Below are 12384 nucleotides of genomic sequence, written 5' to 3'. Positions count from 1 at the left end.
AGTAAAATGTCCAAAGGGAATGACACCCATACTGGACCGACCATCAGTCACTGTGTGGAAGCATGCAGGTACAGCAGGCAGTGAAGAAAGCCAATGGAATGTTGGCCATCATAACAAGAGGAGTTGAGTATAGGAGCAAAGAGGTCCTTCTGCAGTTGTACCGGGCCCTGGTGAGACCGCACCTGGAGTACTGTGTGCAGTTTTGGTCTCCGAATTTGAGGAAAGATATTCTTGCTATTGAGGGCGTGCAGCGTAGGTTCACTAGGTTAATTCCCGGAATGGCGGGACTGTCGTATGTTGAAAGACTGGAGCGACTGGGCTTGTATACACTGGAATTTAGAAGGATGAGAGGGGATCTTATTGAAATATAGGATTATTAAGGGATTGAACACGTTAGAGGCAGGAACGGGGTACTGATTTTGAATGATCAGCCATGATCACATTGAATGGCGGTGCTGGCTCGAAGGGCCGAGTGGCCTACTCCTGTACCTATTGTCTATTGACCCTTTGAGTGTATATAAGTAGATCTTATAGAGTTGCCAGGGGCACATTATGATTAAGTGTGTGGAAGTTATTTTGACCCACACGCTCTCAGCGATGAATTCATTATTTATGCACAGCAATTAACCCCTGCTTTACCAGTCCTGCATTCCCAGGTACAAGAGGCACAGAAGCCACTACCAGTTACATAAAGGGACAAGTCCATAATACCAGGAGACTACGTGCTGAAATCTCTCCTGAGAATAGATGAGGTGCACCTGGTGATCATCTGTCTTAAAGCCTTGCTGATTCCAGGTATGATGGAGGAAAGAACGTGCAGACTGGACCAACCGAACCATATTCACCACCTGTGCCAAGGAGATGTACTCTAATGTGATGATGATAACCCGGTGGGATTTGGAGAATGGAACGCCAGCCGACTGAAGGCCTGTATTGGACTTTTGAGGCATCTTCACTTTTAGTGACTGTTGAAGGACTGTCATCATAAAATGTTACCTTGTTATTGGATTAAGTGTAAATTTGATGATGTATGTCCAAGTAACATAACTGTGCATTGTTCCCTGAAGGTGGAATCTCATGTGGATAGGGTGGTGAAGAAGGCGTTTGGTATGCTTGCCTTTATAAATCAGAGCATCGAGTATAGAAGTTGGGATGTAATGTTGAAATTGTACAGGGCATTGGTGAGGCCGAATCTGGAGTATGGTGTGCAGTTCTGGTCGCCAAATTATAGGAAGGATGTCGACAAAATGGAGAGGGTACAGAGGAGATTTACTAGAATGTTGCCTGGGTTTCAGCACTTAAGCTACAGAGAGAGGTTGAACAGGTTGGGTCTTTATTCTTTGGAGCGTAGATGGTTGAGGGGGGACTTGATAGAGGTTTTTAAAATTTTGAGAGGGACGGACAGAGTTGACGTGGGTAGGCTTTTCCCTTTGAGAGTGGGGAAGATTCCAACAAGGGGACATAGCTTCAGAATTGAGGGACAAAGGTTTAGGGGTAACATGAGGGGGAACTTCTTTACTCAGAGGGTTGTGGCTGTATGGAATGGGCTTCCGGTGGAAGTGGTGGAGGCTGGCTCGATTTTATTATTTAAGAGTAAATTGGATAGGTATATGGATACGAGGGGATTGGAGGGTTATGGTCTGAGTGCAGGTAGATGAGACTAGGTCAGGGAGAATGGTCGGCGTGGACTGGTAGGGCCGGACAGGCCTGTTTCCATGCTGTAGTTGTTATATGTGTTATATGTGTTAAGTGCGGGAGGTTGGATTCCCATAGAACTATGTCGGGTCTCTCCACTACAGAGACACAAACGTGATCTCCAGTTTCTCAGAGAAGTCCCAAGAGGTAACTTATTTCTCCGAGCTCTCTCAGCTATGTACTCCCCACAGTCAGTTGTTGCTACCCACCCATGACCTCAGTACAGGCATTATTCAGCATGACCAGAATGGGACCCCCTAAAGTACCTTATATGTGATAATTGGAGGGAGAAAGCAAAAATAAAGGCACCTAAACCTATCCACCTCATTTATGAACCCTTTACTGCCCTGCCTGCTATTTGTCTCCCGTTACCAAAGGATAATTCACATTCACAGGACGTAGGTTTGGTCGCAGATATCGCCAAACCGTGCAAATTCACACCCAATGATGACCTCATATTGTTTCCACCAGGAAAGGGAGGATGCGTATATGATAATCACCCAACCAACATCACATGCTTGATGTCATTTTGTGATAACAGGACCTGTCAGGTCAAAGACGGCCAAGGGAAATGTAAATGTCACCACTATACCTGTGTTCCTCTTGTTATGGGAATCCAACTAGTCTGTGGAGTATGCAATAGAACGCATGTGGTGGTGGGAAACTATACGTCCCCTTTTACCCAGATGACGAAAGAAAGAGGTGGCAGAGATGTGCGATGGTTCTCTGAGCAGTTTAGGGATGATAGAGGAGGTGAGTTAAACATGTATTCAATATGTCATGGCACCTTGTTTTTAACGGATTCAAATCTCTTCTTTTTCTTTAATGGTACAGCCACTAATGTCCTGAATCCACCATTCCCGAGACAGGTGGCAATAGGAGCCCTGATTCCAATGACAATAACCTGTCCCTCCCAGTGGGTGTCTCGTCAAAGGTTGGTGACCAAAGCTGTTTCAGAAGAATTTTGTTCAAAGTGGAAAGATCCCACATCTCTAGGAACACATGGGAGCTCTGTGGGATAGGGATGGGCGAGCTTCTTTAGTCTAGGCTTCACTGGAGGTTATTTGGCTGCCAATAATCGCAATTACCTCATTTGTGGTCTCACTATCTTGGGTAATGCAACCACGGGGGCCCTCGACATGATTACCCAGGGACTTACTGAACTTAGGCTCTTTACAATGCAGAACAGATATGCCCTAGATTAATTGTTGGCTCGGGAAGGTGGTGTCTGTGCTCTGGTGAAAGGTAGGTGTATGATGGGAGTTGGGGATCAGACAGAGAATATTACTTGTTTTATTACAAAGATAATGGATAACATGAAGGAGTCGAATAGTTGGGGTGATTAGGGTTTCGGGGGCTGGTCGGACAAGTTGATTAATATAGCATTGTATATGGGAATTGTAATTGTTTGTATTTTTGTGGGGTTGGCTATTCTGAATGCGTATTGAGAAGAATGCAGATGGCGTTAGAGAGTATTGGTACTTCAAGAATGTTAGTGGTAAGACAAACTGAATTGTGTGATAAGGAGGCTGAGGATGTTGATAGTGTGAAGGAAGAGTTTGAACGATTAGGAAGGTTATTAGATTAGGAGGTAAAGATGAAAGGGAAGATGAAGTGGTTTTGAGGATGAGCAACGTAATAGAATAGGTGTAGTGGGATATGTGGCCTTTGGTGGGCGATACCAGTAGAATGATGCATGTGTGGAGTTTTGAAACTGAAAGGGTTAAGGCGATGTAGGCAAGAAGCAGTTCATGTGAGAGATATTGTAGCAGGGAGTAGTTTTTCTGGTGTCAAGGGTCATTGTTTAGAAGTGTTTAGAAGTGTTAATGATGGTCTAGTTTTGAAGGAAAATAACTGCAGATGCTGGTACAAATCGAAGGTATTTATTCACAAAATGCTGGAGTAACTCAGCAGGTCAGGCGGGAAGGAATGGGTGATGTTTCGGGTCGAGACCCTTCTTCAGAGGGGATGGGAAGATGTGGCCAGTAGTGGGGTCTCGTTGAAGGCGACAGAAATGTTGGAGGATGATTTGTTGGATACGCTGGCTGATGGGGTGGAAGGTGAGGACGAGGGGGATTCTGTCTAGTATTGATGTAGTTTCCTTTCTGTAGAAATAAACAAGGTTTAGATTTGATTATATTTAGAAGTTTGGTTGTACTCAGTTTGTTTTCTATCCACCTGAGGGAATATGAAGGCATTGTTTTACTCTTGAAGTGTTTAAGGTGATTTATTGTTTTAAGCTTTGATAGTTATCATAGAATGATAAAAGGAGGGAATGAGAATCTATGCTATTAGCTGATATAGTTAATTAGAGATATTGTATTTTGTTGTAGTTGAGATGGTTTCTTTTGTTGTTTTAGCTAATATAAAATGAATGCTTATTTTAGTGGAAAGCAGTAAGATGGATGCTTGTGGTAGAAATGTTATCCTTGGGACCAGAATGTGTTTGTCCCTTTACGAATGATAAGGAATATATAGAATAGGGGCCCTTGTCCTCCCCCACTCCTCTGTCTGACTGTGTGAGTGCTGTGTATTGAAACAGTAAAGCAAGGTCATGCAGCTGGGAGATTGCTCGTCTATAGAGATAAAGAAAGTTTCTTTCTTAATAACAACTCCTTATATGGGTGCGTGTGAAAGGAGGAAAAGTTTTGAATCCACTCTAGGTAAATTGATGCGTTTCCCCAAAAGTATGTGACTTATATTAATGGTTTGGTTTCTGAGCATGTGACCTGTATTAATGATTTTGTTTTCTCTGTAACCATGGGAATTGTATTAGATTTGTAATTGGTCCTTGATTTTATCTGTTACGCCCCTTTTTCCTTTCTGTATAAAAAAGTAAACAATGGTGGAGAAGTTGTTCTTCCCCTCCCATGAGTTGAGATCTTTTCAGACACTAGTATTGTGTCTGGAGAGACTCACGGGAAGAACCCCATGGTGGAATAAATCAGATGTGCTCATCCAGTATTACGTGTGATTATTCAGACTGAAGGCAGACCAGCCAAAGTAGATTGGAAGCAGTTACTTGTGAATAAAACAACACACATGTGAGAATCCTTTATACAGGAGAGGGTGTGACTTCAGGGTAAATGTGCTCCCATTCTAGATGGTCAATGGGAGGTATCCCAGTGTATCTCAGTCCCCAGGGACACTGACTGTTGACAGTGAGGGACACTGGAGGTCAGTGGGAGATATCACGGTGCACACGTGATACCTGTCCCGCTGAGTTACTCCAGCATTTTGTGTCTACCTTCGATTTAAACCAGTATCTGCAGTTCATACTGACACATATCATGGTGTATCTCAGACCCCAGGAAACAGTTCCTGACTAACAGCCCACAATCAGTGAGGTTACGTAACAAATCATCCTCTATGATAATCCACAACACTGGTGCTCTGTAATAATGCACTGTCAGCCCCGTTCTTTACTCCTTGTACACCCAGGACTGTGCAGACAAGTGCAAATCCAACTCAATTTACAAATTCGCAGACGATACCAACGTAGTGGGCTAGATATCAAATAATAATGAGACGGGATACAGGAAGGAGAATGAGAACATTACCTGGTGTCAGGACAACAATCTGTCCCCCAATGTCAGAAAGACAATTGAGATAGTGATAGACTCTAGAAAGTATTGAAAGTTCTGTGGCCAAATTTGCAGCTGATATGAAGATCGTTGGGACGGTCGGTAGTAAACATAGAAAATAGGTGCAGGAGGAGTGTTCAGGTCAACTGTCCCCTCTCCCGGCCCTGCGAGCCAGCACCACCATTCATTGTGATCGTGGCTGATCAACCACAGTCAGTAACCCATGCCTGCCCTCTCCCCATATCCCTTGATTCCGCTAGCCCCTAAAGCTCTATCTGACTAACTTTTTAATTCATCCAGTGAATTGGCCTCTACCGCCTTCTGTGGCAGTGAATTCCATAAACGCACAACTCTCTGGGTGAAAAAGTTTTTTCTCATCTCACTTTTAAATGGCTCCCCGTTATTCTTAGACTGTGGCCCCTGGTTCTGGTCTCCCCCAACATTGGGAACATTTTTCCTGCATCGAGCTTGTCCGGTTCTTTTATAATTTTATATGTTTCTATAAGATCCCCTCTCATCCTTCTAAACTCCAGTGAATACAAGCCCAGTCTTTCCAATCTTTCCTCATATGACATTCCCGCCATCCCGGGGAATAACCTTGTGAGCCTACGCCACACTGCCTCAATGGCAAGGATGTCCTTACTCAAAGTGAGAGACCAAACCTGCACACAATATCCCAGATGTGGTCTCACCAGGGCCCTGTACAACTGCAGAAGGACCTCTTTACTCCTTTACTCAAATCCTGTCGTTATGAAGGTCAAAATGCCACCAGCTTTTTTCACTGCCTGCTGTACCTGCATGTTTACTTTCAGTGACATGTCTACAAGGATCCCCAGGTCTCGTTGCTCTTCCCTTTAACGAATCTAACACCACTGAGATAATAATCTGCCTCCTTGTTCTTGCCGCCAAAGTGGAAAATCTCATATTTCTTTACTGCATCTTCCTTGCATCTGCCCACTCACTCAACCTGTCCAAAACACCCTGCAATCTGCTAGCATCCTATTTGTAGTTTACACTGCCACCCAGCTTTGTGTCATCTGCAAATATGCTGGTGTTACTGAATTCCATCATCTAAATCATTAATATATATTGTAAATAGTTGCGGCCCCAGCACTGAGCTCCACTCACCACTGCCTGCCATTCTGACAGGGACCTGATTATTCCTACTCTGGGGAAGTCCCAACGGAGCATGGGAGAGAGAAGGGAAGTTGCGATGCTGGAGCGATGTGGGGAGGGGAGAGATATGTCCATGAGTGAGGGTCTTGCAGAGTGAGGGGGGAGGGTGTGGAGGGGTCTGTGCTGGGACCAGGGTGGGAGAGGAGGGAACAGGTCTAGGGGCAGGGGGAGGGGGAGGGGGGACAGTTGACCTGAACACTCAGCCCACTGTCAGACCCCAGGAAACAGTTCCTGACTAACAGCCCACAATCAGTGAGGTTAAGTAACGAATCATCCTCTATGATAATCCGTAACACTGGTGCTCTGCAATAATGCACTATCAGCCCCGTTCTTTACTCCTTGTACACCCAGGACTGTGCAGGCAAATGCAAATCCAACTCAATTTACAAATTCGCAGACGATACCAACGTAGTGGGCTAGATATCAAATAATAATGAGATGGAATACAGGAAGGAGAATGAGAACATTACCTGGTGTCAGGACAACAATCTGTCCCCCAATGGCAGAAAGACAATTGAGATAGTGATAGACTCTAGGATGCATTGAAGGCTCTGTGGCCAACTTTGCAGCTGATATGAAGATCGGTGGGACGGTAGGTAGTAAACATAGAAAATAGGTGCAGGAGGAGGCCATTTGGCCCTTTGAGCCAGCACCGCCATTCATGCTAATCATGGCTGATCATCCACAATCAGTAACCCATGCCTGCCTTCCCTCCATATCCCATTATTCAGCCAACCCAAGAGCTCATTCTAACTCTCTTTTAAATTCACCCAATGAATTGGCCTCCACTGCCCTCTGTGGCAGAGAATTCCACAAATTCACAACTCTCTGGGTGAAAAAGGTTTTTCTCATCTCAGTTTTAAATGGCCTCCCCTTTACTCTTAGACAGTGGCCCCTGGTTCAGGACTCACTAAATAGTGTAGAGAAAGCAAGGACTCTGCAGAAGGACAGGTTGGGAGAGTGGGCAGGGAAGTGGTAGATGGAATACAGCATGGTAAAGTGTGGAGTCATGCGTTTTGGTAGTAGGAGTAAAGGCGTGGCCTATTTGCTAAATGAGGAAAGAATTCAGAGCTTGAAGTTGCAAAGGGACTTGGGAGAGCTGGTGCAGGATTCCTAAAAAGTTAAATTGCAAGTAATCCGTAGTAACGACGGCAAACGCAATGCTCACATTTATTTTGAGGACTAGAATATAGAAACACAGATGTAATGCTGAGGCTTTATAAGGCACTTGTCAGACTGCATTTGCAGTATCGTGAGTTGTTTGGGCCCCATATCTGAGGAAGCATGAGCTGGCCCTGGAGATGGTCCAGAGGAGGTTTACAAGAATGATCCCAGGAATGAATGAGTTAACATATGATGAGCGTTTGGTGGCACTGGGCCTCGCTCGACTCACTGGACTTTAGAAGGAAGTGGGGGGACCTCATTGAAACTTACCGAGAAGTGAAAGGCCTGGATGGTGAATATGGAGAGGATGTTTCCATTTGTGGGAGAGCCCAGAACCAGAGGCCACAACCTCAGAATAAATACTCTTTTGAGTAAAGAAATTCCCCCTCATCTCCTTTCAAAATGCAGGTCCTGCATGTGGTGATCTGTAGAATTCTTGCCACAGACAGCTGTGGAGGCCAAGTCATGAGGTGTTTTTAAGGCGTAGATTGACAGAGACTTGATTGGTAAGGGTGTCACCAGGGTGTCACCAGGGTGTCACGCGTTATGGGGAGGAGACAGGAGAATGGGGAGAGAGGGAAAGATAGATCAGGCATGATAGTATGGTGTAGTAGACCTGATGGGCCAAATGGCCTCATTCTGCTCCTCAACTCATGAGCTTATTACCCAAAGCGGTACACATACCCCGTAAACATTGACAGCCCAGAAGTAGAGATGGTTGAAAGCTTCAAATTCCGTGCAGTAAATATCTCCAGCAACTTGTCCTGGAGCAGTCATATCAATGCAATGGCCAAGAAAGCACATCAACACCTCCACCTCCAGAGAAGGTTAAGGAAGGTTGGCAAGTCCCCAGCAACTCTCACCAACTTCAACAGATGCACCACAGAAAGCATTTTATCCAGATGCATCACAGCATGGTTTGGGAACAGTTCTATCTAAGACTGCAAGACATTGCAGAGAATTGTGGACACAGCCCAGACCTTTACTCAAACCAGCATCCCTTCCATTGACTCCATCTACACTTGATGTTGCCTTGGCCAGGCCACCAGCAGAATCAACGATGCAGTCCCACCTCTTCTACAATTGGACTTCACTGGAATTTATCTTGCACAAAACATTATTCTCTTTATCCCGTATTAGTACATAGTGGACGGCTTGGATGTAATAATGAATGGACTTTCTGCTGACTGGATGGCATGTAACACATTGCCGTGGGGAGGGTGAGTGCGATGCTTTGGCTTGAGAGGCTTCGACGTACAGGGTGACAGCGGGATAAGGTCTGGTTTGTGGTTATTGTTCTAATATACACTCTCTGCGGTCCAGTGCAGTCAGGATGGCAGGTTGGGCAGTTAGTGCTCCTCCTGCAGGATGTGGGAAGTCAGGGAAACCTTCAGTGTTGCTGAGGAGGTGTGGGAGGTGTGTCGAGCTGCTGCTCCTTACAGACTGCGTAAGGGAACTGGAGCAGCAGCTGGATGACATCAGCGTCATCCGGACACATCATCAGGACACCCAGGATGTCACAGGTAGGGGTCACAGTGAGGTGGTCACGCCTCGGGTAGGGGCAGAAAGTAGATGGGTGATCACCAGCAAAGGGAGTCGTGAGAAAGTGCAGGGATCTCCTGCGGCCATTCCCCTCGACAACAGCTTTGTCCCTTTGGATCCTGTTGGGGGGATGACCGGCCAGGGAGGGCAGCAGTAGTCAGGTGTGTGGAATCAAGCCCGGCTCTGAGGCACAATGGGGAAGGTCACAGTCAGGTAGAGTGATAGTGATTGGGGAATCGTTAGTTCAGGAAACAGACAGGAGATTGTGGGGCAACAAATGAGGCTCCAGGATGGTGTGCTGTCTCCCTGGCCCCAGGGTCCAGGATGGTGTGCTGTCTCCCTGGCCCCAGGGTCCAGGATGGTGTGCTGTCTCCCTGGCCCCAGGGTCCAGGATGTCACCGAGTGGCTGCAGAGCATTCTCAAGGGGGAGGGGGAGCAGCCAGATATCGTTGTGTACGTTGGCACAAATGACAGAGGTAGGAAAAGGGATGAGGTTCTGTGGACTGAAGACAGGGAATTAGGCAAAAGGTTAATGCAGGACCTCCAGGTAGTAATGCCTGGATTGCCGCTGGTGCCACATGCTAGTGAGGGTAGGAACAGGAGGATAGGGCAGATGAATGCGTGGCTGAGGAGTTGGTGCTGGGGGCAGGGAAGATAGAGGTGGTGGTAAACGTGTGGAGCTGAGAACTGAAAAGGGGATGATCTCCTTTATGGCAGTGTACGACAGGCCCTCAAATAGTCAGTGGGAATTAGATGAACAAATGTACTGGGACATTGTAGACAGCTGCAAGACTAAAGGGACACTGTGTGGTCGGTGGGAGATATCACAGTTTATCTCAGTTCCCAGGGAACTGACCATGGACAGTGAGGGACACTGTGGTCAGTGGGAGATATCATGATGTATCTCAGTCCACAGATGATCACCCCAGCCAAGTTATTGATATAGACTGTGAATCGCCAAGGCCCAAGCACTGAGCCCTCTTGTACCCACACGTCACTGCTGCCAACCTGAGAATGATCTGCTTATTCCCACCTCTTGCTCTCTGTCCTGAAGGAGGGCGTGGAGGGGACTGTGTGGGGCCAGGGAGTGGGAACTACGCTGGGGTCAGGGTGCAAGTGCAGGGGTCTCAGCCAGGAGCGAGGTGGGTGGGGGAGGGGGTGGAGGAGCCGTGCCGAGGCAAAGAAGGGAGGGGATGAAGCTGGGACCAGGGTGGGAGGGGAGGGGACAGGTCTAGGGGCAGGGGGAAGGGGAGAGGGGACAGTTGACCTGAACACTCAGCCCACTGTGTGTGTTGGTGACTCGGGACATCCCAGAATATCTCCACAACCCCAACAGCCCGTGTGACTGGGGAACGGGGACCTACCTGTACAATACACAGCGTTGGTGAGGGGTGACGGCCACAGCTGATACACAAAGTAACCGGTGCAGTTCTTCACCCTGATCTCCCGGTTCCAGTTGCAGATGTAATGGCCCGTGGTGAAACAGACTGTCCTGGTCACCTCCCCATCTCCCACGCTGGGATGGGGACCTGGAATGAGGATTATAAACATTGTAAAATGTACCCGGTCACAGTGCGGTGGGGAATGTGAATGTGGAGCCAGTGTAAGGCAGTGATCACAAGCCACGGTCGGGTCTGACCTGCCTCATTCAGTGGTGAGCTGCTGCCCTCCCCCTCCCCACCCACACTCCCCACAGCAGCCCCTGCTCCCTGAGACCGGCTCCTGGTGCTGACACCCTGGGGTGCCGGGGTCTGGACTGGAAACACAAGCCCCTCCCCCCCCCGTGGGTGTTGACAGCTGGTGATGAGCGGACACGGGCCGAATCAGTAGCTCAGATGGGACATCATGGTCGGAATGGGCCGAAGGGCCTGTTTCTGGGCCGTGTGACCAATGACTAATTATATAGTATTTAGATCAGCCTGATGGGGAATGTCACTAGGTTGGTTACAATAATTGTATCCAGGACACATCACAAACGCTCCAATCACACAGCATGAGCACATTTGTGCTAAATGTTGTGTGTATTTAATTTCTCCACCTCGTTGCTGAACTGTGTGTGTCCTGAGATGGGCCCAGCTCCCTGGGAGCGGCTCCTCCACTGAAACTGCTGATCTGGAGCGGGGACAGTGGGCGGGTGGGATCCGTAGCCCCACTGCCACGAAACTCCAGGAAGCTGGAGCTTCCCCACCGCACTCCGTGAGGATCCAGGGCCGGAGCGTGGTCTGTGTGACTGTGGGGGACCCGCTCTGGGAGGTTGGGGTCCGTGTCTGTGTGAGGGGCCCTCTGGAGAGATCTGGGTCGTCAGTCTGACCCTCCCCCACAATAACTGAGACCATCTGTTGTAAACTCTGACCCTACCGGCTAGCCAGCCTGGGTACCACCCGGAGCAGTGATTCACTGTAACGGCAGTCTCCGGAATCTTCCATCCACCGGAACTGAAACAACAATCAGAGAGTCAGCCCCTGAACTGAGGGAGTTTGTTCACCCAGAGAAAGACCCAGAATCAGGGCCATTCTCACCCACCCGGTCCCGTTCATCATTCCCCAGAATCCAATGTAGTTTTCCCTCCGCTCCCGTCTTCCCCGGTCTCTCTCCACAATGTGGGATCTCCCCATTCTCAGTATTGATGCCCCATCCCATTGCACCAACTGATGATTCCCATCTCCCTACATCTCCCCTTCACACCCCCTCGTTACCCCGTTTACATTCTCCATCAGTGCCCAATTTCCCAGCAATGATCAACTCACGTTACCTGTTAAATCTGTACCATCCCACTGCGAGATTTCCATCATCCATCCGTGTCCCATTGATGCACCCAGTGCCGGAACAACCCGTGCTCCTCCAGGGCTGATCCAGGACGGTGTGGATCACACACGGGTCACCCAGTGTGGAGTCTGTGGCTGAGGGACAGATTGATGTACCGTGTTAATGTCAAGTTCAGCTCATGTCCCCAGCCTCTTGTTCCCCACCTGAAGCAGCTGCTCACTGGAAATGCTCACTGCACACACGCACACATGCACACCCACACACACACACACACACCCACACACACACACACACACACACACACACACACACACGCACACATGCACACCCACACACCCATGCACACCCACACACACACACACACACACACACATGCACACACACACACACCCACACACACATGCACACCCACACACCCATGCACACCCACACACACTCATACGCACACACACATGCA

The 12384-nt window shown here is 48.1% G+C and overlaps 1 protein-coding gene across 1 annotated transcript in view; it reads right to left on the bottom strand.

Moving 5' to 3' along the window:
• LOC144611843 (adhesion G protein-coupled receptor E3-like) overlaps positions 1–11776 on the bottom strand; it is an 85437-nt gene extending 73661 nt beyond the window's left edge. Inside the window, exons 1-4 of the mRNA XM_078431145.1 lie at positions 11681–11776; positions 11520–11596; positions 9419–9664; positions 9060–9280 (exon numbers count right to left, since the gene is read on the bottom strand). Coding sequence (XP_078287271.1) covers positions 9060–9280; positions 9419–9664; positions 11520–11596; positions 11681–11776 — 640 coding nt within the window. The remainder of the gene's footprint in view (positions 1–9059; positions 9281–9418; positions 9665–11519; positions 11597–11680) is intronic.
• Positions 11777–12384: the final 608 nt, after the last annotated feature.

This window comes from Rhinoraja longicauda, chromosome 41 (genome assembly GCF_053455715.1).
Source record: "Rhinoraja longicauda isolate Sanriku21f chromosome 41, sRhiLon1.1, whole genome shotgun sequence".
NCBI classification, from domain to species: Eukaryota; Metazoa; Chordata; class Chondrichthyes; order Rajiformes; family Arhynchobatidae; genus Rhinoraja; species Rhinoraja longicauda.
This window is presented reverse-complemented; position numbering and strand designations above follow the sequence as displayed.